The 24,554-nt window shown below is 39.4% G+C and overlaps 1 protein-coding gene across 3 annotated transcripts in view; it reads left to right on the top strand.

Annotated features, from left to right (window-relative positions):
• sh3gl2a (SH3 domain containing GRB2 like 2a, endophilin A1) overlaps positions 1 to 23,585 on the top strand; it is a 33,296-nt gene extending 9,711 nt beyond the window's left edge. Inside the window, exons 2-11 of one of the 3 annotated variants that reach the window (XR_011915386.1) lie at positions 13,268 to 13,336; positions 13,994 to 14,066; positions 15,019 to 15,162; positions 15,414 to 15,547; positions 15,646 to 15,804; positions 16,809 to 16,912; positions 17,079 to 17,194; positions 17,795 to 17,809; positions 18,353 to 20,967; positions 21,071 to 21,156. Coding sequence is in view for 2 of the 3 variants with exons in the window: in XM_072384959.1 (XP_072241060.1) it covers positions 13,268 to 13,336; positions 13,994 to 14,066; positions 15,019 to 15,162; positions 15,414 to 15,547; positions 15,646 to 15,804; positions 16,809 to 16,912; positions 17,079 to 17,194; positions 17,955 to 17,966; positions 21,071 to 21,267 (1,008 nt within the window). In the remaining variant the exon portion in view is untranslated. Of the gene's footprint in view, positions 1 to 13,267; positions 13,337 to 13,993; positions 14,067 to 15,018; positions 15,163 to 15,413; positions 15,548 to 15,645; positions 15,805 to 16,808; positions 16,913 to 17,078; positions 17,195 to 17,794; positions 17,967 to 18,352; positions 20,968 to 21,070 lie in introns of those variants that run through there. The other 2 variants (XM_072384959.1, XM_072384960.1) reach the window with 2 other exon arrangements.
• The last annotated feature ends 969 nt before the right edge of the window (positions 23,586 to 24,554 follow it).

Raw genomic sequence — 24,554 nt, 5'->3', positions numbered from 1 at the left:
CATACGACATGGGTCGGTTATTTTCATGCAGTAAAAGCAAGACCGTAACGATGGTGTGTACAATGAAAACATCTACTTTACATGTGAAAAAGGAGGTACGCTTTAATTATTTCTAAGGTTTTACAATAAAACATTATCTGGTCCTTATCAAGTCATATAATTGGTAAAGTGCTACTTCTAATGAACAAAAACATGACATATTGCTCCAATATGTTTGTAGGACCACCTTTAGCAGTAACAGCTATGAGTAATTGTTGTCCTGTATGACATTATCAGTCTCCCACAGGATCGTGGAGACGTTTTGGACCACTCTTTATTACAAAACTGCTTGGGTCATTAAGGTATGCAGCATTCGCTCATGCACAGCTCTCTTAAGGTCCCATCACAGCGTTTCAGTCAGGTTGAGGTCTGGACCATTGCGACATCTTGATTCTTTTCTTTTTCAGCCATTCTCTTGTAGATTTGCTGCCGTGCCTGGGATCATTGTCCCGTTGCATGACCCGGTTTCAGCCAGGCTTTGGCTGTCAGACACGTGGCCTCACATTTGACGTTAGAATATTTTGGCAAACAGAGGAGTACACGGTCGACTCAATGACTGCAAAGTGTTCATCTGCCCTCCACAACCAGCTGACAGCTGGTATGGGTCATTTGTGCTGTGATATGTTGTGTTTTTTTTCCACCAAATATGGTTATGTGCATCATGACCAAATGAGGGACATTGTTCCAGAAGTCTTGAGGTTTGTTCAGATGCAACTTTACAAATCCAAGCTGTCCTGCCATGTTCATTTTAGAGAAAAGAGGCTTAACAAATTATGATGTGGTAAGATTCAACATGATAACTGAGGCCTGTGGAGCCTGAGATGTACCTCTTGGGTTTTTTTAAGCTCCTCTGAGCATTGCACCATCTGACCTTGGGGGGAACTTGCTGGGATGACTTAATCTGTTGTCAACATCTGAATAATCTTTCTCTCTGAAGAACGATGGACTTATTGATGAAAGTACTTTCGAAATGGCTTTATAACCCTTCTTAGACTGATGGGCAGCAACACTTGCTTGATCATAGTTGATGCCGTTCCTTATTGGCATTGTGTTAACACACACCTGAACGCTCCAGACCAGCAAACTGACTAAACTTCTGCTTTCATAGAGTTGCTCACACTTGCTGATGATCAATTAATGAAGTGTATTTGATTACCAGCACCTGGCTGATACCTACCCTCTTAATTCCTACTGAAGCAGTAAAGGTGGACTCACACAAACACTTCTGCACTTTGGCTTGACACAGTGTAATTTGCCTGGCATTGTTGTATTTACCTTAATTGCAAGACCCGATAAGGTTTTCTTTTTAATATCCTGCTACATAAAACCATGAATAAAACTATGAATTCTTTCTTACATAACATTTTTGCTTTGATTACTTCAGCAGTGTGATAACAAACTACGGTTAACTGGTGTTAATTAAAGGAGCCACTTTCAGATTTTAATCACTAGTTCAACTCATCTTGCGCATGTTACATTACGTATTTTCTAAAAACACTCACAGGTTGGGTATATCTGGCCTGCAGTCCATAAATTATTGATTTGACCTACTTTATTTGCATCAGCACAAACACAACACCGCTCTCTTCCTCTCTAAAACAGCCTGAACAAAAACGGAACATCTCAACGAAATGAAAGGACAATTTACTTAATGCAGTAATGATGCTTTTATTGTTATTTTAACACCTTGAGATAAATTCACAGTACATGCATTACATCGATTATTTTTTTGTAGTAGTCTTTTGTTAAATGATGCTTTTATGCTGGCTATTATGCTGATGTTCATTTCCTTATGTCAAAGCTTTTGTACGTAAGATGTCAGAAGAACAAATGTTCAGTTTGACAAATGATCCAAACAAACTATCATGTCTTGCCTGAAAAATGATGATATTTCTGTTGACGTGCAGAGTGTGCACATGTGTTTTTGTTAAACGTGAAGGTTCGCCAGTTGCCATCAGTATTCTGGGTGCATCTCTTTTGTCTGTCCCCTTTCGTCACGACCTTCTTTACAGGCAGGAAATCTAATCAAACCACACCGGTGCTGAATAGCATTTAGTCAATATCAAATACACAGAATGTCTGTCTGCTGAGGCTTTTCAATTTTCTCATCTCTTATTGGGTCATTCCAGCTTCTGGTGGTCATTTTTTATGTGCTTGAATGGTGTTTTTTTTTTTTGCTTTGTTTTTTTCAGTCGGGGATTTGTACAGTGTGATTGAATGTTTTTCTTGAAAGCGTTTGGAGGGTGAAGCACTTTATTGTTTTATTGATTTCAGTATAACTGAAATGCTGCTTGTTTGTTCCAGGATGGATTATGTGCTGTTTCTGTTGATGACAGTTCTTCCTGGAATTTGGAGCTAAAGACATTTTTTTTTTTACCTTCTCCTGCAATGATAATGAAGCTTCCTTCATGGTATGAAAAAGTATTTTTGGATTCAGGGACTTTGCACAGACTCTACCTCCTGGTAGAAAACAACAGTGTCTGGTTTTCACTGACACTGTTTTTCTGCAGGCCTGTTGTCACAACATAACACAATGTCCTTTCACTTTTCTCAGCTGTTCCCTTTTATCGCACATCTTTTCTCATCACCTCTCTTTTATAACATGTCTTCAACTCTCGGTTGCCAACATAAATCTCTGCTGTGCTCTGAGGTGTCTCTTGTAGTGTAACAGTAATTAGGCTTGCAAAAATAAAAACTGCCAACGTATGCATCTAATGTGCGCACAGCACCCTCACATCGGAGAAGAGTATAGGTATTATTTCTATACATTATTCTGTTGTATAAACTGTTGCTGACGTAGTTAGAATGAAAGAATCACTTTCATCTATATATGCTCTGCTCTCCATTATTCACTTTTCATACGACCACACATAACTGTCCTCTTTTCCCTTAATTTAAGTATTTCTCTTGATGTTTTTAACGCAGTTTCACCATCATTTACACCATGATTACCTCCAGTAGCACTCAGGCCTGTATCTGTTCTTGATGTCTGTAAAACACGGTGTTATTTAAGTGCTATTTCCTCTGCTGATTACAGTTTATGATACCAAACAGAGTTTATTGTTCAGGTGAATGGACTTCGTTTTAATAGTGAAATGATGTTCTTGTCACATGGGACACAGTAGCTTTACAACATAACCTTAAGTCGAAGACCATTCATTTTTGTTCAAAGATTTCAACACCAGGGAGCCAGTGACCTCCTGCTAAATGAGGGCCATGCAGTGCAGTTGAAAGCAGTGGAAATATCTTAAATGCAAGCCTTGAGTTAAGGTTCGTTTTGTTAAGTGATTCTCTGTTGCTTTCATTCTTTAATGAGAGTTTTAAAGGGTGCCACTGATGATTATAATTAATAGATTTATAGATTAAAGGTGATTTGCTGCCTGGAAGTACAGCTTGATATGGTCTGACTGAGAGCATTTACCTGTTAGGTGATGCTTTTGCTAAGACTTTTAAATCAGGAGCAACAATTCAACCATCATGCGGCATTGTTTGTATGAGTGTGTGAGTGATATGTGTGAAAGGTCAGATGCCTCCTCAGAAGGACGAACCAGCGAGGTTCTTTCCTACACGGAAACACATGCTGGCATAATTCCTGAACCTCCCTTTTTCCCCTGAGACTCAGATAAATGACAGCTTCCCACAACACGTCAAGGAAGCAGCAGATACTGTCTATAAAATGGCTGCTTTGTTTCTTCCTACCACTGGACGCAGACTGAAGACTATAATCTGGATCGCATCTAATGAGTGACATAACTGGCACTAATTAAAGCTGCGGCTGGTTTAATGTTGTTTTTTAGGCCTAATAAACAGAGAGTAGTACAGCCTGTAATCTGACAGGCAGCAGTGATCTTAAGGATAAAACATGTGGCTGTGAAATTATGGATTACAGATCTACTGACATACACACATACACGCACACACCAGGCTGCAGTCTGAAACTCAGCTTTAATAACTATCATCAATACTGATTTTCAGAGCTCGACAACACCATCATTACTCCCACGCAGCTTTAACTCGCTGCACAGCAGGGTAAATATTAAATTGACATTTTAAAAACATTGTTTTCCTGTTCAGTTATGATTTGGAGAAAGTCAAGTCCTCTGCAGACCTTAAAGCTCTGTCACCAGATGTTTTTGTGTTCACCGCAATATTACAAATATTGCATGTAGGATATATCAAACATATTACCTTTTACACGATACAGAGCATAACCCGGCTAATAACTCTCCCTATGCCAGTGCAATATTCCAAAGCCCAAATTACATCCACATCCCTCAGCACAAGACATCCCACATTCTGCAAAGACCCTACTGAAGCCTAGAGCTTGTGCTGTAAAGCAGCAATGTGTGTCGAAGCATGTTGTGAAAACCCTCGTTGGACGTAATAATGAAATTGAGGTCAATATGTATTGCGAATAATTTAATTTGATTGTTACTCTGTTAATGACCTCATTCATGTTGAAATAAACTGAAAATGTATTTTTCAGATCAAGGTCTTTAGTCTGGTTAATATTTTAATGTTATTGCGCATGTACTATAAACCCACCCACTGTCTCCTGTGAGGAACGTGCTCACAGCTGAAATAGAAATTGCCAAATGGCGTGAGTGTCTGTGATTCCTGGAGTGTGTCTGACATTAAATGGCGAGTCACTCCACTTGGAATTGAAGTATCAGTTATAAAAAGGGTTTTTTTCTGGCCTGTGCTCTGCTGCCTATGTGTTGGTGATAAGGAAGTTCAATTCATTTCAGTTTTATTTATATAGCGCCAAATTACAACAATTGTCATCTCAAGGCACTCTTGAAACTTTTGCTTTAACCAACAATGTTGCACACCTTTTATTATTATTATTTCCAAACTAATCATGCCAACAGTCGGTATTTTGTGCAAGCATTTATTAGAATTGACTGGTTCCATTTTTATGCCCCATATTAAGTTCTTGTAACAGGCTTTTTTAAATTAAACAATCCTCCAAAGATGCTTTTTTTTTTTTCATTAAGCACACAGAAAGAGGTCCTAGAGAACAACCCCCACCTTCAGCTAGGGCTTTGGGTGATAGGTAAAGTGTCTTCAACTACAAAGAAAACAAGTCCAATTGTCTTCCATGCTAGAACTTAGGACTACACCAGCAACTAAATAACTTTTGCTAATTGCTAAATAATTGAAAATATTCTTAATAGGCTTATATTTGTCCTGCATTTGGGCAGAACGTGCTTACAGTGGATGGGAGCCGTTAAAAATATCACACTTGTGCATGTTTATACTTCCTGAACAAGTGGCACGATTGAGGACTCTTCTTTGCAACGGGTTCATTGCACTGAAAAGCTGGAACTCTAAAAAGGCTTCAAGTATGTAAATGTTGACATCGTATAGTTGTGGCGTACACTTAATACATTGCCGGAATAATTTCGAAGTAAAAAATGGTAGCCATTAAAACGTCTCACCCTGTTTCAATTAGCTTTTTAAATCAAGAGCCAATCCTTAACCTCCGTGATACAGTATATTGTTTACAGTTGGTAATAAACACAATACTGGGGGATTCAAAGGGGAAAATGCTGGATGATGAGAGACACGAGAAAGAATAAAAGCTTAATAAATTCCAGTAAATGCGTTTGAAATGAACAAACAAATGAGAGGAGGAGTGGATGGAGAGCAATTGTATGAGGGCTGATAAATAAAACTGAATACAGTGAGTCTTTCTCACCTTCTCATTATTCCTGGGCAGACCCGTGGGTGGTCTGGCAAGGGGACTACAGACGGTCAGAAATGACTGAGAACTGTTCTTTTCTTCTTTTTTTTTTTAAGTAAGTAATCTTAGCATGACACAGAAGTGAAGTAAATCAATGTTTTGACATGTATTTAAGGACACAGAGTCCAGTCGCATTTCTCTGCAAAGTCTTGTGATTTTTCGATCATGTGTGGAATTACTCATGCTCCATCTTTGTCTCTTCGTCGTGTATCACAATGCTCACAAACTCTGGCACGCTTTCCTCGCTCTCACATTGCCAGCTGGTCCTCGCCCATCACCACCCTCCCTTCCCCTCCTCCACAGTGCACCGAGCACGACATGGAAGGATGGGAATGCGTGCATATATCTCCCTCACTCCAAACTCAACCCTGTCGTTACATAAGAGCTAGGCAAAGGCTTACGTATCAGATTATAATCGCCACAGGCCACACACTCGGAGGACAGAGGTTAGTGAAGCAACCGGGGGACTGATGCCAGCGAGGGCTTGATCAGGGAGGCATCTGACACCTTCAGCCTGAGAGGGGTGCCTAGCTGTCTGCAGGTATTGAAGGGACTGAACTGAGCAGCTCGATTAAGGCACTACCATGTGTTCCTGTAGGTCTTACAGCCATCCCAACTTGTTTCTCTTTTTGACCTCTCAACCAGCTGCACTGTTGGAGCTGGAGTTGAATGATGTCACCTCAGGCTTCAATAATCTGCAGGATTACTGTCATCCTGAAACAGCTGTAAATGAATGCGAGACGCAGCCACCGCCACATTGACTCTGAGATCTGTGATTTAAGAGATTTTCTTTGATTCCATGGAGGATACAGATTTATTCTCGAAACAGCCAGGACGATAATAGGTTTACCAATTAGGGTGTGAAAAAGCAGTCACAGGCTGGATTTCCTGGTGTTAGGGCCTTGAAAATCCTGGTCAGTTAAGGTCAAGGTTTAACCAAGGGGGGCTAGATTTCAGTTAGGGTGAATGCAATCTGACATATTGTTGAGTCACTGTGCTGTAGTAAAAATGTTTGGAGCACCGTTGCATGAGAAACACAACAATGAAAACAGTAGGGACTTGAGGGAATGTTGAGGTGAGAAAGGGGACAGGGAGCAGTGAGCAGCACACAAAAGGCAAGTGAATAATGAAGGCAAAGAAAATCAGATAAATGTTTTTTCAGCGTTGTTATGTTGACAGTTTATTATTATTATTCCCAGCTGACTCGAGTCTTTCTTTTTCTTTGCCTCTGTCCTCTTGTCCTTATCTTGTAATATGAAAGGTTTAAATGGAGAGTTACACACACAGAAGGAAAGCTTAAATCAGAAGGGAACACATAGCTGGAGTGTATCTGCTAACTTGTAAAAAGGTAGAAACAGGACAGTCACAGAGCAGGTATGTAGAGCTGGAGGGGAGGGTGGTTTTTTTTTAAGCTCTCGGGAAGAGTCAGATCCTCCTGTTATTGTCCAACAGCAGGGGCTGTCCTCCTGATAGTCTCACTAATCACTCCTGTCATTTTTAATCTCCCTCCTCCACCCTGGGCGTATTTAAAGCAGGGGCCTCTGTGTGCCCAGCCAGGATTAGACTGATGAGCAGGAAAGGATAGGAGGGGAGGTGTGGGAGGCGGCAGCACCGCGCTCCCTGTGCACATCACATTGGGACCCATGTGACTGACGCTAATGCCAAAAGTACAGTTTTTAATACAAAATACCGAATGGTTATCATGCTTTAAAGCAGTGAAAAGACTGTTTGAAAAAGGAAAAGTTATCTTTTATTCTCCCATACAACCATGCGAGTACCAGTTTAGACTAAAATATGTCCGTGTGTATAAGATGGATTGCTGTGAAATGAGTCTGTTATAAGGCTGGAAACATCAAAGAGGGATGAGTGTCCTTCTTAACATTTAAGCAAATTCTTCTCAGTTTGCTGACAGTAATTTATTCACCATGGTTTTCGTCATGATTGTCTTAAGTCAGCTGTATTGCTCCTGGATTCCCCCCACTAAGCCCTCTCATTTCATCTCATGCTCTCTGATTGGCTGTACCCCCTCACTGACGGCTCATTCATCAACTTCTCCCCCATCACCTCCTCCCACCTTGATATGTTTGAGGGGTCTCAATATTTGAATGAGTCTTGTGTCGTGTCTGCATACTTCGCAAACCACGTCTTTGAAGCGTTCGCACAGTTATTGGCGATGGGCCGGAGATCTGCGCCGTTTGTCTGCAGCATGAAAATCAGGGTTGAAATCTTCTAGAATAGACCTGTAGCTTCATTTTAAAACAGCAAGTCAAGGCGTTGACCTCGGTGGAGAAAGTTACTAAAATTACAGCGGTCCAGGAGGTCTTGACATTGAAATTTTTCCAGACATAAAACTACAAATGGGGTTTATTTAAAAGCAAAGGATATACAGTTGGTGAAAATTAGTTCACAACTGGTGACCAGTTTGTTCAATATTGTGCAAGTCAGTGCTTTGGAAACAGAGTAGAAGAGTTCTTTTGCTGAATCCAGTGTGGGAATTTTCAGGAAGTGCATGAATGAATCCCGCATTTTGTCAGTGCTTTGCTACAAACTCTATATTTTTTTTCCGACAAAATCCCTTTTAACTATTTACTATTAGTAAACATTAGGGTCAATTGCTGGGATTGCATAAGCTGACATCACAACCTCGGGTTAATGTACGTGACTCTACAGATATGCTGTGGTATTGATCTCACCGTGTTCTATGGAGGGCCGTGTCATCTAATCCTGGACTTCCATTTAAAAGCAACAACAGATGCTTTCTGTGTAAGGGTGTGTGAGCCTTTTAATAGCATTAGCTGAGTGTGTCTAACACAGGTGTGAAGGCCCTACCGTTGAAACTCTCCCGCTGTGTTTGCCAAAAGCATTTCCATTAGTCTGCGTGAGACGCTCTCTTTACTGAACAGAAAATGCAAATAACCTGCAGATGAACGTCTGCATTGAATGGCTATGTCAGACCTGGGCTCAATGCCTGGTTATAGTGTTGTTTTGAGGATGTTAGGAGAAATTTAAGCATATGTCAGTGTTGGATGAAACCCTTAAAACTGTTCCCAAATTCTGTCTTGAACATATCACACTTCGTTATTTACTTTGCTGTAAATAAATATGTACTTTTAGTTACTGTGAATAGTATTTAACTTTAAATAAGTGTAAGTATTTTCTTTGTGCTGTTGGGTTGGTGCTTTCATGAAGTAAATAATCTAAATACAATACTTCTTCTAGCAGCATAAATATATATTGGGGAAAAAATGGAGATATCATGTATGTTTTGAGAGGAATGAATAAGAAAATATTAATTCAGGGGAAAGCAGTACATGGTAACAAGTAAACACTGATAGATAAGAACAAGCTTAAGTTGGCTGGACCTAACGATTTCCATTCAGATTAGTTTAGACTAATATTAATTGTCATAAGAACAAAAATCACATCCTTAGAGTTGACTCTCATCAGTGAATGCTTGTTACATGCGACCCGTTTCACCTTTGAAGATTTTTTAGTTTTGACTTGAGAGTGTAGTTGAACTCTGAAAAGATCCTGTGTGAGAGCATGTTAAAGCACACTGCTGTCCGACACAAGTGATGAGCTTGGGTCAGCTTTTGGGAAGACCTTTGGACTTGATCTTTCTCTCCACATTTAGCATATCTAATCTGACACGATTTGGTTTGCATGGGTATTAGTCTAAGCCTTACGTCAACCAGGCCTAAAATTGTTGTTTTGTTTTGCATATGTGATTTTTAAATTTTATTTTAGATCTAATTCTTGTCTTGGTTTGCCGGTTCAGTGTATGTCTAGTTCTGTTTCCAGAACTAGTTCACTTTGACCCTAATATTTTGTGAACTCTCAACAAGCACTCCAATGTACCACAGTTGGGTTCACACACATACCCCTTATATTTCCCTGCTAAAATATACAGAAAACACACACACACACTGCCCTTCTCCAAGCTATATCTTGCAAAGTGATGTTTTCATCTGTTTTCTTCTGTAATTCATGGTACCAATATTACCACAATATTATCATAAGCACTTGGCCTTTGAGGATACACTCAATCCATGTGGAGGAAATATGACATCAGAAGATGATAGCAGCATCAAAAACAATGGACAGATGTTTAAAAGGTTGCTCCTTCAAATGAACTTTTCATTCGCTGGATCATTTTTGTCACCCACACTATTTTTCTCTCTATTCTCCCCTTTAACACATCCTAGAATACATTGTTTTTAGTGCAGACAGTGGAAGCCAAAGCCATACAGTGGAACTGTATCTGGTCCGTAAGGATGATGAAGCAGCTTTGTGCTCATGCACTCACTGTATTGGCGCTGTTCGTGACAGACCTCGGTGTGCTGCAAGCTGTGACATCACTGCTTACACGTCATCTACGCCACTGCTGTTTCTTCCCATCAGCCAGCTGTGAATTTTATGAATCTCTGTACGGTTTGCCGCACACTACCACCACTGCTGCTCAGTTCACCTTGTTATGTCCTTCCCCTGCAGGGGGAGTGAGAGAGAAGAGTTGGAGAGCTGAGAGAGAGTGATGGGTAGAAAACAAAAAGGATAAGATTGCTTGTTGACTGAGACAGGGTAGCGGAACAAAAAGAGATCTGTACGTGTAAAAGCACAGTGACACTTCTGGTTCTCAGGAAGGTTTTAGATTGCTGGTTTTTGGGCCATCAGCTGAGATCATTAGCTTCCACTACATTTACATAATATGTTAAGTCAGCCACTGGAAGTAACAGCAAGTAACAGCATATATCATCACTCCTTTGCTTAATGGTTGTGACATGAGATATATATATATATATATATATATATATATATATATATATATATATAGTAAGGGCAACCTGACATAGAGATTTAGCACAGTGGTGGGAGAAATATATGACTCCTGAGCTTGCAGCCGTCATAGCCCTGTCGGGACTGACTTTGCTCTGTATCTGTTGGGTGAACATGCACTGACAGCAGCCATGGGCACCAGCAGCATGCACAGCAGCCTTGCTCCACTTAGAACACCCACCAAAAGCTCATTTGAGTTCATTCAGAATTTGCAGGTAAAATGCAGGTATCATTGTTGTTGGTCTAGTTAGCTGATAAAAATCACAAACTGTGGCAGCCCTGCCTGTAAGTCAAATAATCATTTGTTATATACACACACACACACACACACACACACAAAAATTAGATATTGTTCAAATTAGAAGATTGACTGCTGTGTGAGTCTGGTTTAGACTGCCCACGGTTGCATTTAATGCTGTTGCTATTACCATTTTTCCAGTATGGCTGTTAATATCTTGACCAGAAATCTGATGTAAACCAGTGCTTACATTTCCTTCTAAATTCATTCTCATAAGTGCATCATTTGAATATAAAATGTAATTTAAAGAAATAAAGATAAATTGTTATATCTCTGTATTTGCTGTATTTTCCTGTTCTTGTTTGAATATGTAGATACATTTTAAAAAGCTACATTGTCACTGGATGATAGCCAGTGCTTTCAGGATTCTGTTTCAACCAATAGCTTGAGCATATTTTGCTCCCAATGCAACTTTTAGCTTAATAGGCTAGTTTGAATATGATATTTGGAGTAAAATGGACTACAAATGCAAAAAGAAAGCATCCGTGACCAAACATTGCCATTAAGATTTAAGTCAATCGGTAAATTCAATTAAAGTTGAAAGAGCACATTTAATTTATTGTATTATATAAACTCTTAAAATGACTGTAAACTATGTTTTTGACTATTTCAATTATGAAACCTTAAAAATAACTCCAAATAAATAGATTTGCTGCTCCCTACTGAGTGTGTGTTCTGCAGGAACTAGTCATTGTGAGAGATTTCAGGTGCAGCCTGTAAGTGGAAGACTAAGGGTACAAAACAAAGACATTTTCCCTTAGATTTAAAAAAAAATGCACCCTTATAGGTACTGTTCCCTTTTAATAAATGTCCCATCTTCTTCGATCAGACTAATTCTCTCTGTTGAGAAGTAACAGTTGGTTGTATCCTAATGAAACATTTAAGAAACGACTGTCTCAGTATGCAAAGTGAACTAATACCATCCTTCACACTGTCAAGATTAATATCTAGATTCTCTTTTCTATTTGTCTGTATCGTCAGCTCAGATGACTCATTGAGGTCAGAGGTGCGTGGGGTGTTGTGCTTGGCTGAAATAACCACTTTGAAAGAATCTTAATTTAAACTGAAATACAACTGAAAGCAGATAACTGTTAGATGCCAGAAACTGATGCAAAATAGTTCAGTATATAATTAGATGGCCTGTTTGAACTCCAGCTGTGGCTCATGTGTGAATCACGTACACCACGCTGCGCTTTTACGACCACACATCTGACATCCACGCCTACATTTTACCAGCTCAGTTTCTCTGTCCAATGCCAGGTCCCCGTTTTAAAGCTTACTTCTCTATCGGGTCTGAAAGAAGAAATGATATAAAGCGTGACAGACATAGACACTCCACCTGTACTTGTTTCCATGGCAACGAGCTGAGGGTACTGTAGCGATGGCCAAGGGAGATTAATGACAGGAAATATAGCTTGCTGCTACTGTGCATCTGTGTGTGTTTTGCATTGCTGTCAGAATATTAAGCAGTTTCCCAAGTGGGATCATGGGTGAGTCACAGAGCAGCAATCCTCAGAAAGTCTTACACTGCATAAACCGCTGCTCCAGCCTTAGTGTTACAGACCCCGCTGCTCTGCCTGTCACAGATCATCCCTCTGTGTTCCACCACTGTTTCGTTTTCCCTCACTTCAATCGGGATTGTCATAGATATTTTGAAAAACAAAATGCCACGGAGGAGAATTGAGCCTCTTGTGTTTTACACCTCTAAGAACCACAAAAACTTTCTTTCTTCGTGCTTTACTGAAGGAACGATTTCCACCAATGACTTTAGCTGTCACGTTTCTTTTTCAGTCATGCATTGTGACATTCCCCGAAAGCCTGTCTTTGGCCTTGTTTTGTCCGATTGCTGCCCCTTGAGCCATCTAGTTATATCACACGCTGAATCTGGATGCTGGGAAGTCTGGAATTACTGTCAGTAGACAGAGTGAGGGGACGAGGGTTATTTCTGTTTTTATGTCTGTGCATGTGGATCTGTGCCATGTCTGCAGCATTAAAAGCCAACCCTTACAGCTTGTTGGATGCTCAGACTTACTCAATCATCATTATCAAACATTATGATGGATCTGAGCTCTGTTGAACTGTAAACTGGACTCGGGAGGAGCTAACAAATAAGCTTTTGCCTCCATTAAATTATTCATCAAAAGCTTTAACACCTAGTTAATTATCTGACTTTTTCATGTGAAAAATCAGCTCATTTGAAATCTGAAGTTCATTCCTCCGGCGAGTTTTCTGTATTTCTTTTCAGCATTGAGACTTCCTGAAATAACTTTGACCTGTTAATTTTGGAACACTTTATATTTTCAGATATTGTCAAAGCTGATTAAATGTTCGTTTGTTTGTTCGTTTTGCAGAGAGTGAGCGAGAAGGTTGGAGGGGCTGAAGGAACAAAGCTCGATGTGGACTTCACCGAAATGGAGAAGGCATGTTAAAACTCCATCTATTTCTCACTCTCACCTTCCTGAATGAGCTCTAGAGGTTATTACAGTTCCACTATATGGGTTAAACCTTTGAACTCTACAAGTCAAACAGTGCCCTTCTTTATTAAACACATTCAAAGTGGGCAAAACTGTAAAGGTACCATTAAACCACTTCTACTCTGTTGTGTTTTGCTCATAGATTTCCCCAAAAGCTGAACACGGTTGTTTTGGACTGAAAATAAACTGTAGTGCAAATGTTGCAAGAGAAATTAGTTGAAAATGTCAAATTGCTTGTTTACCTTTTTGGGATTGTTTTCCAGAATAAAATCAATATGACACAATAGCATAGCTAACAGATGCCTTCATATAAAACAGAAGAAACAAACACACATATTTGACCTGCAGACTTTATTCACGTTTTACTTTTTGATTATATTTACATCATTTATTTGTTCTGCAGAAATTCCTGGTAGTTCTTTAGATTTCATTCAGGAGACTCACTGTGACTTTGTTACTGTGTACAATGGCAGGATCCATCCCCACATTGAGATTGTATTTTATTAAAACATTTTTCAAACTTTTTTCCACCTTCTGACATTTTATTCCTGCACCGTCTTTATCCGCCTCCTCACGCATGCTGTTTTATCCTTGGGTTTACAGAGGGTGGACGTCACTGCTCGGGCAGTGCTGGACATCATGACCAAGACCACTGAGTACCTGCAGCCAAACCCAGGTAACATAAACCTCTGATAACTGGGGTCACTTAATATTCTTCTTTCTCATTGGTTTGGCTTTCTTCTGTCAATCAAGAGACAAAATCTTTTTTCTTTTTTAAATTTCCCTTCATTAGGCAGTGTGTAGGCAGCAGTTTGGGGATGTCACTTAATACTTACTTTGTCACCCCGTGGGGTAGCTTATTGAAAGAAGGTGCAATGATGCATTAACATCTTTTAAAATGCCCATTGATTCGCTACATTTATTTCTTCTCGCTTCAAAAAGCAAAACAGTACTGTATGTGAGAGGTGCCCATAATTCTGCCCACAGCTGTACTATGTATACATTTTAAATTAGACCTCGATGATAACCCACTTGTTACCGTGGCAGGACTGTGAGCGCAGTTGTAATGTGATGATATTACGCGCAGACACCGCTCCACAGAGTTCTTCTGCATAGATAAATTAGTTCCAGTGAGCTGTGATTAAAAGTCTGTGAAACTGAAATGGGAGCAGCTTGAATTAATATCAGAGAAAATAGAGATAATTTTATGGAATTTTACATGCATTTGCTATACTTTAATATGAAAACATTAATGTAATAGAGTTTAACCAGACACAATTAAAGTAATAAACAGCCCAACTGTTTGATTGTCATATCAATCGAAGCCTGATTGGTGGTTTAGATTTGTTTTTGTCCCTTTTATGGGATGTTTAACACTATCAACGATTTTTCCTGGATTCTTTTGGCTAAGATACTGAGTGCTGAACTTTGATATTTTCTACAACAGCATCTGTTTGAGGAAAGCAAAGCTCATAAAATTCCTCCAACTTAATCACGTCCAAATTAACTGAAGGCATAAACATACAGATTGATTAGATTTTACCCCCTTGTCTCTTTGGTGCACATGTTGATCACGTTCAAGCATTCAGTCACAAGGTGTTTGATTCCATTTTTTCTCATCTTTCCAGCCACCAGAGCCAAAATGAGCATGATCAACTCCATGTCCCGCATGCGGGGCCAGGAAAAAGGACCAGGCTACACACAGACTGAAACTATCCTGGGGGAGGCCATGCAGAGGTTTGGTAGGGAGCTTGGAGAGGACTCTAACTTTGGTGAGTTTAAGCACAAGTTTACCACAGAAACTCTGACAGGAACAAGTAATCTCTTAAAGCTCTACAAGAACAAAGTATTCAGTAACAGTGTCATGTAAAATGGATGAGCTTGTCATCCAGAGTAGATGCCTGCAGTGTGCAGGTTTTTTAGTTCACCTGCTTTTAAAATCTGATGACAGTTGTTGCTGAAAGAACACTTTTCCTTTTTTTTTTGTACATCTTTTTAATGTTTGTCTTTGTTGTTTTTCTAGGTGTTGCTCTGATCGATGCTGGGGAAGCCATGCGTGAATTGAGTGAGGTCAAGGACGCTCTGGACATGGAGGTGAAGCAGAACTTCATTGATCCGCTGCAGAACCTCCATGAAAAAGATCTCAAGGAGATTCAGGTACGAGTGCAGAATTGTCCTACCCAAAAGAGGAGGGAAAAAAAGTATACAATCAATGGGGCAAGGATATATTCTTACTATCAAGTTGTCTTTTGCAGCATCACCTGAAGAAAATGGAGGGTCGACGTCTGGACTTTGACTATAAGAAGAAACGTCAGAGCAAAGTGACAGACGACGAGCTCAAACAAGCACTGGAGAAATTTGATGACTCCAAGGAGATTGCTGAGCAGAGCATGTTCAATCTGTTGGAGAGTGATGTAAGAAGCCTACATCTACCTCTGTCTCACATATTGTTACTTGGCTTCATGAAATATCTGTTTATGATAATTATTTTATCACGCCACACTGCATCCACTCATGGCATCGTGTCAGTTACCCTTTTGTGTAGTTTTAACCATAGCGATTAAATGGGATCATAACAGTTGAAATCTAGTAACCATGGCAACTGTAGAAGCAGCACTAACTGACAGCAGATAGAGATTCAGCCTGGCTCTTGCTGATTATTTTCTTTCAGACGTGTATTCTCGCCATCAAGCGAAGGAGCATTACGAATATTTAGAGGAAACTTTTTTTCACAGAATTTGGGAAAAATATGCATCTAATAATAAGCAGGTGGAGGCTATATCCTCTCTGATGGCAGCCACTGATCTAGCTACTGGTAACCCGGGGCTGATAAGTGATAGGCCAGTGGTGGTAAATGAGAAGTTGTAATCTTATGTGTCTTACTCAGCAACCCAGTGAGACAGCGACTGGCTCAGCTGGTCATTAGCATGCTGAGGTTAACAACCCCACTGTCTTAACTGGAAACCCTCTAAAGCATCAGCAGCTGAACTGGCTTCTTCTCTTCAGAGATTGAGCCACATGCAGTACTTTACCACCATCAACGGTGGACAAATGTAATTTACCTAGCTTGTGTCAATTAGGTGTGCATGCCTCTTTCTATGTAAACACAGAGAGCCTGAGCACAATGACGTCGTATTCCAGTATACATGGCCCTAAGAATGTTCAGTTAATAAAGATCGTTAATCATCAGATTTAAAGCCATCAGTACAATAGTTGTCCATGACAAGCAAGTAGTTCTCTGAGTGTGCTGGTTCGAAGCATAACGACCACGGTGCTCATAAATCTTTAGCAAATCAGTGAAATAACCATCTAGGAGATACCCTTGGAGTTTAAATGACTTTGAGTCTCTAGATTTTAGTCTTGATACAATGATGTTGATGTGTAGTAGATCCCTTCCTCTTTTTTTTGGTGTCAATAGATTGAACAGGTGAGCCAACTGGCCGCGTTGGTCCATGCTCAGGTGGAGTATCACACCCGGGCTGCTGAGATCCTCACACAGCTCTCCAGTAAGATCGACGAACGGTCAGTGCTTTCTGTTTTAGCCCTCATAGCTGGATGTGCTTACTTTACTGCAGAATGTCGAGTTTGTAGTTTTCAGAAGAACACTTGTTTGATCCGTTATTCAGGATGCACTTTGAACAAAACTGTCATTTCTGCTGTGAGGGACTCCTTGTCCTCCTCTTTGCAGGATAAGGGATTCCTCTAACAAACCGAGGAAAGAGTACATGCCAAAACCACGTACGTCTCTGGACTTCTCCATCAGTGAGAACCACAATGGAGGCATGCATGGTGCTCGCTCTCCAGGTGAGACCCAGAATGCTAATGTCACTTTTCAGAAACATGTCCAGTAACCCAAACTGTTGTCTTTCATCAGGACAAAAGGAGACAGAAAAATCTTAGTTGTTACTCCAGGTCCCTGTAAAGGACAGTTTCTGGACTAGTTTCTATTAATTTAAGTTGTTTTTTTTCTCTTTGTTTTAACCCTCTACTGGATTTTTGCTGTAAATTCTCAAGTAGAGAAAGCAACACTGATTCAAAGGGGGGATAACCACCTCCTTTTAAGGCCTTTGTTAAATTCCAGAAAACAAGACATGCAAAAAAACATGCAACTAGAAAAACTCAACAACACAGATGAAATTCTAATTATTAAAGAAAGCTTGTTTCAGACAGCAGAAACAGGATTTGTTTATACTGAAAATGTTGTAAATTAGGAATATAGAGCCTCAAATGCAGTTTAAAGCTGTGAAATATACTTGAGAATTGACAGTACAATCGTTTTGCTAATTTTCTTTGTTTTCCAGCTTTTTCTTCAAGATTTATTAGCAGTCATCCAACAGTCCAGAACAACTAAATACAACTCTGCACTCTTCTCTTTCCCACTCTGATTTTTTGTTGTTCTCATAGGTGCGAGGTCTCCAGGTGAGCCAGGTCAAACTTGTTACCCCATCAGTGTACTCATCAGTTCGCTTTTTTCAATGACATCCTTTCATTTACACTGAAAACTACTTCAGTTTTCTCTCCTTGCTTCCCTCCCTCATGTTGTTTTCCACCTCCCCATTTGCAGCAAGGTCTCCAGGTGAGACAAGAGTGATTTTTGTCCTCTTTTATAAGGAAATTATTACTCATCAATGTTCCAGACAAACAGCAGAAAATCAAGTGCCGTTCGCTTGTTATACAAAGACGATCTGATCAACAGTTTCGATCGAAAGCTCACCAGCGGACGAGCATTTGCTCTTTCTGTTTTGCTCTCCTGTCGGTCTTTTGATCTGCCTTATTTTCCCGTTTCTTTGTCTGTCCACTTCTCTTTCAATTTGGTGTCCATCTTCAGTTTCTGCTCATATTATTGATTACCGACCATGTCATTGCTGCCCCATGTCTATCACTTCATAGCCTCTCCATCTAAAAATATGATTACTAAAATTCTTGTTTCACCACTGTTTTCTCCTCCTTTCCTCTTTGCAGCAAGATCTCCAGGTGAGCAAGAGTGACTGGGGAAGAGATGCCAAATCTCTCTATCACTCTTCATTTTTTTCCTTCTTTGAACTTTTAAAATGCGTGTTTCTTTGTCTGCATTTTTTTACGTTTGCAGTGCAGTGCTGTTTCTAACCTGTGTTTTCTCTTTTGCCCATTTTTGTTTAAATGTTAAAGGAATAATTTGAGTTAAATGAGAGGATCCTGTTATATGTAGGACACCAGCATTTTTAGTTTACTCCTTCTTTTGGCAAAGGGCAACAATACCTTTGAGCAACAATACTTTTGTGGGGCTGTCTGACAACTGCACAGAGCTGAAAGACTGTCCTAGTAAAAGGAAGAATTGTTGTTTTTACAGAAAGATGAGATTCCAGTTTTTTTTGTTTGTTTTTTTAGTGCAGTGTTGTCTTTGTCTTGTTGAGTGCCAGTGTGTGATTGTCATCCAGAAAGGGCTTTTATACACCAAGCTGAGAATCGGTTGTCAGGCGCATGGGTGAACGCATCTCTCCTGTCTATTCAATGTCTAAATCACCGTCAGCTTTGCCTGTTTCTGTCAACGTTTTCTTTTTTTCTACCGATTTAATATGTTGAATCGGCATCAGGTCTGTTGGTGAGGACTCTGACTGGCTGTTCACCTTACTAAATTCACACTTATTTATGCATTAAACCTAAAAGATTTATAAAGCATGACTTCACAAAACAATCCCGATGATGTGCTACTTAAAATGGTAACACCGCTAGACGCATTAAAACACGCCTTCGCTAGAACTATGTTGCATACTAAAAACATCTAACAATTAGCTGAGTTTTTTTAATTTGCACTCCTCTGCTCTGCAAAGGTGTGTCCTTTTGAAGATTGTATATCTCAGCAGGCAGTTGGATGTTGCCTTTGCAATGTGTTCAAGTGCAAAAGTGTATTTTCTGCTCAGCAACAGCAGAAGAGCCTTCATCGCCACTGATTCTTGACGTTATTCTGGTGTAGAAAACACCTACGTGTACACACAGGATCACAAGTAACTGGATAATGACAAAGTTTTCTCAATTTTAGCTCTCTACTCTACCACAATCCTTTTGAATAGAAGCATTCAAGCTCAGTCGTTTTTGCTTTCATTCAGGTAGTTTAATGAAAATGTTTCTCTACCCACTTGGAATCGTTCTCTTTTGGGCTCAAAAGTATCAGTGCTATTGACTAATACGCAGTTTTATGGCCAACTGTGACTTGTTTAATTGTTTCATGACAAATTGATGAGGTAAAAAGGCTGTTGTTGAAGGTTGTTGATCTTGCATTTTGTTGCTCTTGACTGGAATTCTCCATGTTTTGCAGAGGTGTCAGTATAAGTGAGGGAAGTTACCAATGGCATGAAAAAAAATAATTCACTCATCAGAGAAACTGTAGCAGCTTTAGGAGTGGCAACATCAAAGATCTGGTACATTCATAAAAAAAGAAGAGTAAGCAGTCTGGCCATGTTAGAATTAATAAAAGACCTGGAAGATAACAAAAGTAGAGAATCCCAATAATCCTTTCTTTTGAAAGTAGAACCTCTTTCACCTGCATCATCTAGCAATGAAATCGACTTTTGTATAAAAGCATGTACATGATGAAAGCATAACATAGCATAACAAGGTGAGCTGAATGACCTCCTCCTTCAGGGAAGTCCACATTTCAAATTTTAGAACAAATGTGATGAATAAGAGACACTTGTGCCATGTCAAAGGATCATAAGAAGAGAAAGACATTATAATAAGCTCTGAAGGCACCAAGAACTTAAGTGGTAGGTGTAGTGTATTACTTTCAGTTATAGCATGGACATGTGTGGCTGTCAGTGAAACATGTTGAATGTCTGATTGGAAGCAGAAGTACCAGCATGAATTCTGAAGTATAATGAGCTATACTTTCTACACAGATTCAGCCAAATGCTGAAAGCCTGATAAGATAGTGTATTACAATACTGATGGATAATGACCTAGAGTAAAACATACAGTGAAACAGACTCTAAGAGCTTCTCAATGCTAAGAAATGGTTAAGTCACAAGATTCTCCACGTGGCAAATCATGCTTTTCACTTTGTGATGACAAAATTAAAAGCCTCATACAAGCAGCGAGCTGCATTGAAAGGTTAAACAAAGCTTCTTAAGAAGAAAAAAACGTGGTTTGTGAGTTGCAGACTTCAGGTAGTTATTGACTGCAAAGGATTTACATCCAAGATTAAAAAGGAAATAATGCTCATTAAAATGTTAAACCTATTGAATTAATGCTAAAAAACTACCTTCGCATGGCACAAGGGTCAGCAATAAGCTGATTCCACACTCCGAAAACTAACTTCAACTCAAAGAGCACTTCAATGCTGCACCTCTACTTTTTAAGATTCACAGAATTTTGATATTTTTTTGTGTAATCCTTTTAACTGGCAAAGATAGAGAATAATGTTACACAAAAGGAATCTAACTGTTGCTCGTCCTCTCATCTAACTCGAATTTGAAAATACAAGTACAGTCCTCAAATTATTCAACATCTCTTTTAAGTTCTTTCTGTTCTCTAACGGTCATGTTTTGTGTCTCTTTTGCTCTGTTTCTTCTTCACTTTCCCACTTACAGCAAGGTCTCCAGGTAAGCCTTTAACATGATCATCATAATCTATATGCAGCATCTGATCTCGTCCTCGAGTCTCTTCTAAGTATACTCTTCTCGCCTTATCTCCTCAACTCTCCAGCCCCCTTGGACCAGCCCTGCTGCCGCGCACTGTACGATTTTGACCCTGAGAATGAAGGTGAGCTAGGTTTCAAGGAAGGCGATATCATCACCCTCACCAATAAGATTGATGACAACTGGTACGAGGGGATGCTGCACGGCAACTCAGGCTTTTTTCCCATCAACTACGTGGATATCCTGGTGCCGTTGCCCCACTAAGAAGTCAAGACTCCCAGCTGTGTCTGCAACACATCCTGGCCCTCCAGTTCCTGTATTTCCTCTAACATTTTCCCAAACACTCCTACTAACCACCTTCACTCCTCTTTAAAGGAGTTAAAACAGCAACAACACACTAAAAAAAGATGTGAGCAAGATTGATGATGATTAAGGGCGAGTATAAACCAAATGAGGGAAAACTCTGCATTGATAAAATTGCTTCCCCCTACCCCACTGGGTACCTTCAGGCTTCCGTAGTCCTTTTAGCCATTCCTGTCCTGCTTTGTCTTGGTTTAAGTTAGCTGTCAGTCCGTCATGAGTTTATCAGAGCAGCAAATTCACACTTTCTCATTCTTTGTATTTTGTAGAAATCTCTACAGTAGATAGATGCTTTTTTTCTCATGTACAACAAAAGAGAAAAACTGGTCCATGTGATCCATGTTTGTTAGAGACATTGTAGGTCAAGCATGTATTCAGGCATTATAACATTTTTGTTATAGAAATATGTTGAACTGAGTAGTTTTGTTTTTAGATATTCCTCTTTTTGATGTTGTCTCTTGACATATTCGGGCAGTTGCTAGGGAAACCGCATCTCTGTCCTGCCCTGAAGGTTCTGTCCAGAGGAGTGTGGACTAAAGTTATGGACAGCTTTGTCAAGCCGACAACCAGTGCTAACCCTAGTATGTTTATGTTTTTACACAACAACGTGTGTAAATGATTAATCATGTTTAAGATTTAGATACCAAAGTCAGGTCGGTGTCAGAAAATCTGCTCGATGCAACAGGTTGAAGCTTGCTGTCTTCAGTTCTTTGGTACTTCAGTTGAGAGGGGGCAAAACGCTCCTCTAAAGTATGTGATGTTACATATCTGAGCCAGTTCAGTGATGACATGGTGTGCAAAAACATAAGTTATGAAGTTTAACCTGTTCTAATTGATGTAATAAAACTATGGTGCATAAGTTTTAGTCCTCCGAGGTGTACTTTACAAGGAAAATTAAACACGGTCTATGTATTTCGAGACAGTAACTTGAAGGACTGCTCCGTGGGGCGACAGTTTGTTGTGCGGCTGTGGGTGTAACTCTGTTTGCTGCATCCCTGCTGGTCCTGTTTATATTCTGTAGCTTAGTTGTTGATGATGCTAGATGTGAACACTTTGATGAGGACAAAGAAGTGCCCAAATGGCAGAGTGGATTGAGAGATAGTTCTCGTCTTGTTGCAATTTTTTTTTTTTTTTAATCATTTGAAATGATGCAACTTACACTAAATACCCATTTTGTTTTTTGTTGTAATACAGACAAAAAAAGTCTGTTTTCCCCTCTATCTCATATCAGACCTCAGAAAACACTCACTTACTCTAACATGCAATACGCAGTCTTGTGTGGGATTGTCTTGTGGTCTTATTGAACATCTAAAACTCGAATCCGCCCTGACTATATGTTTTAGTCAGTTTGGCGGCTCAGTGCGCACATAATTCCCCACGTTTTCTTTTGTTTTCTCTCTGCAGTGTCGTTGGTGTATTAAACTTTCTGCAAAGCAGTTTTCACAGCAGCAATACTGTTTGTTTTCACACATGTTGTAGTGTTGTGTGTGTATTTTAGGGGAAAGGGTGCATATTTGGGTTTATATACTTCTCACATTGTGCACAGGGACAGGGTTACAGAGGACCTCTGTAGCTGAGGTATTCAAGATGTACTGTCTCTGACAGTGTTCAGCATTAAATCAAACATTAAAGGACCAATTCATAACATTCAGAAGAGCTATAATGAATGATCAGCTGATGATATATTAAGTGTTACTTTTTCTTCAAAGGGAAGCACAACGTTTAACAGACAGTAAACTTTGTTGGCTGGAGAGGAGTAGTCACACAGTTTGAAGAGGTCAGGTATTAATTTGTTTTTTAAGGCGAATCAAATCCTTCTTTCTCTCTTTCACTGTTTTTTTTTTAAAAATCATGTGTATCTTTGCCCTCAATGAGGACTGTACAGCTTTTTGTGTTTTGTTTTCACCTTGTGTGTATAGTCGCGCATCTACAGTAACGTATCTTATTTTTGTAACCGTGACAAAAGTATACACATACAGTATAGGTGTATATATGCAGTCTATTACCCAGAAGTGATGTTACAGGAGGGATTCTATGTGCTGCACATGATTGTCTTTGGAATGTTTTTGTGTTTTTGTTTCGTTTCTGTTTTGTTTTATTCTTGCACTGGATTCTACAAATGTACGCTTGATGTAAAAAAAAAAAAAAAAAAAAACTTTAAAAAAAAAAGTCATAAGTCAGTGTAATTTATTCAAATAAATTCCAACAAACTATTATATCCTGATGGCTTTACTTTCACATGCACCCCTGGAGCCTTACAGGTTCTCACAGTTGTATCAAACCTTTGCTTGATGTGAAACAATTTCAAACAAACTCGTTTTCAATGCACAGAGAAGACATAGTAGGGATCAGTGCATTATTCATTTCTACGCTGGATTCTTTCATGTTGTTAAAAAAAAAACAAAGTTCAGATTGGGAAATCTTGTTCTTATCTCCAAAGCATCGGAGGGCATCTCAATGGAACATTGGTGAAATCAGAAATGCAGCTTTAAACATCGTCATGGTTTCAAAGGTTGTTAAACACGATGTTTGCTGTGAACGCGATGTATCAGCAAAGTAAATTTGCTTTAGCTTCACTTAAGTATAAATATTGCAAGTATTTCCATTTTTTTTATAACATTTGCAAGTGTTGCACAGCATTGATTTTATCATTATTATTACTTTGTTGAAAAAATGGGTTCTTTTACATGCAGAACACAGATTCAACAAAGCCAACAAACTACCCGTCAGTGGGTAAAGTAGCTGCGCTCACAAACATCAAAATGCCACTTAATCACTAATAATGCTGACATTGAAAAAGGAATTTAAACCCGATGGTCCATTTTGCCGTACTTTCTCTTACGTTGTTGTCTTATGACATTTGATTTAAGATTAAGATTGAAGATTAAGACTTCCACCATCCATGTCCATTAAGCCGATGACAAACATGCAGTGATAGTATGTCTTTGCATTAAAAGAAACACAAAATGATGTGTTGTGTAAGGGTTGGGTTGGAAAAAATGGATTTACATCACAAGAATTTACAATTCTTATCTTCAATCCTGAAACAAACGCTTAATTTTTATAATTCAGTGATAAGTTCTATGTAACACGTAGAACTTATTGTAAAAATTTAATTGAAGCAAAACTGCCCTGTAACACGCATGCTGAGAGGAATGTTTGAGATTCTCTACGATCTGATAAGGTAGGAG

The sequence above is a fragment of the Leuresthes tenuis genome, unplaced genomic scaffold, assembly GCF_036924035.1.
Source record: "Leuresthes tenuis unplaced genomic scaffold, fLeuTen1.0.hap1 SCAF_4, whole genome shotgun sequence".
NCBI lineage: Eukaryota > Metazoa > Chordata > Actinopteri > Atheriniformes > Atherinopsidae > Leuresthes > Leuresthes tenuis.
The sequence above is the reverse complement of the archived record's forward strand: the minus strand, read 5'-3'. Positions and strand labels throughout refer to the sequence as shown.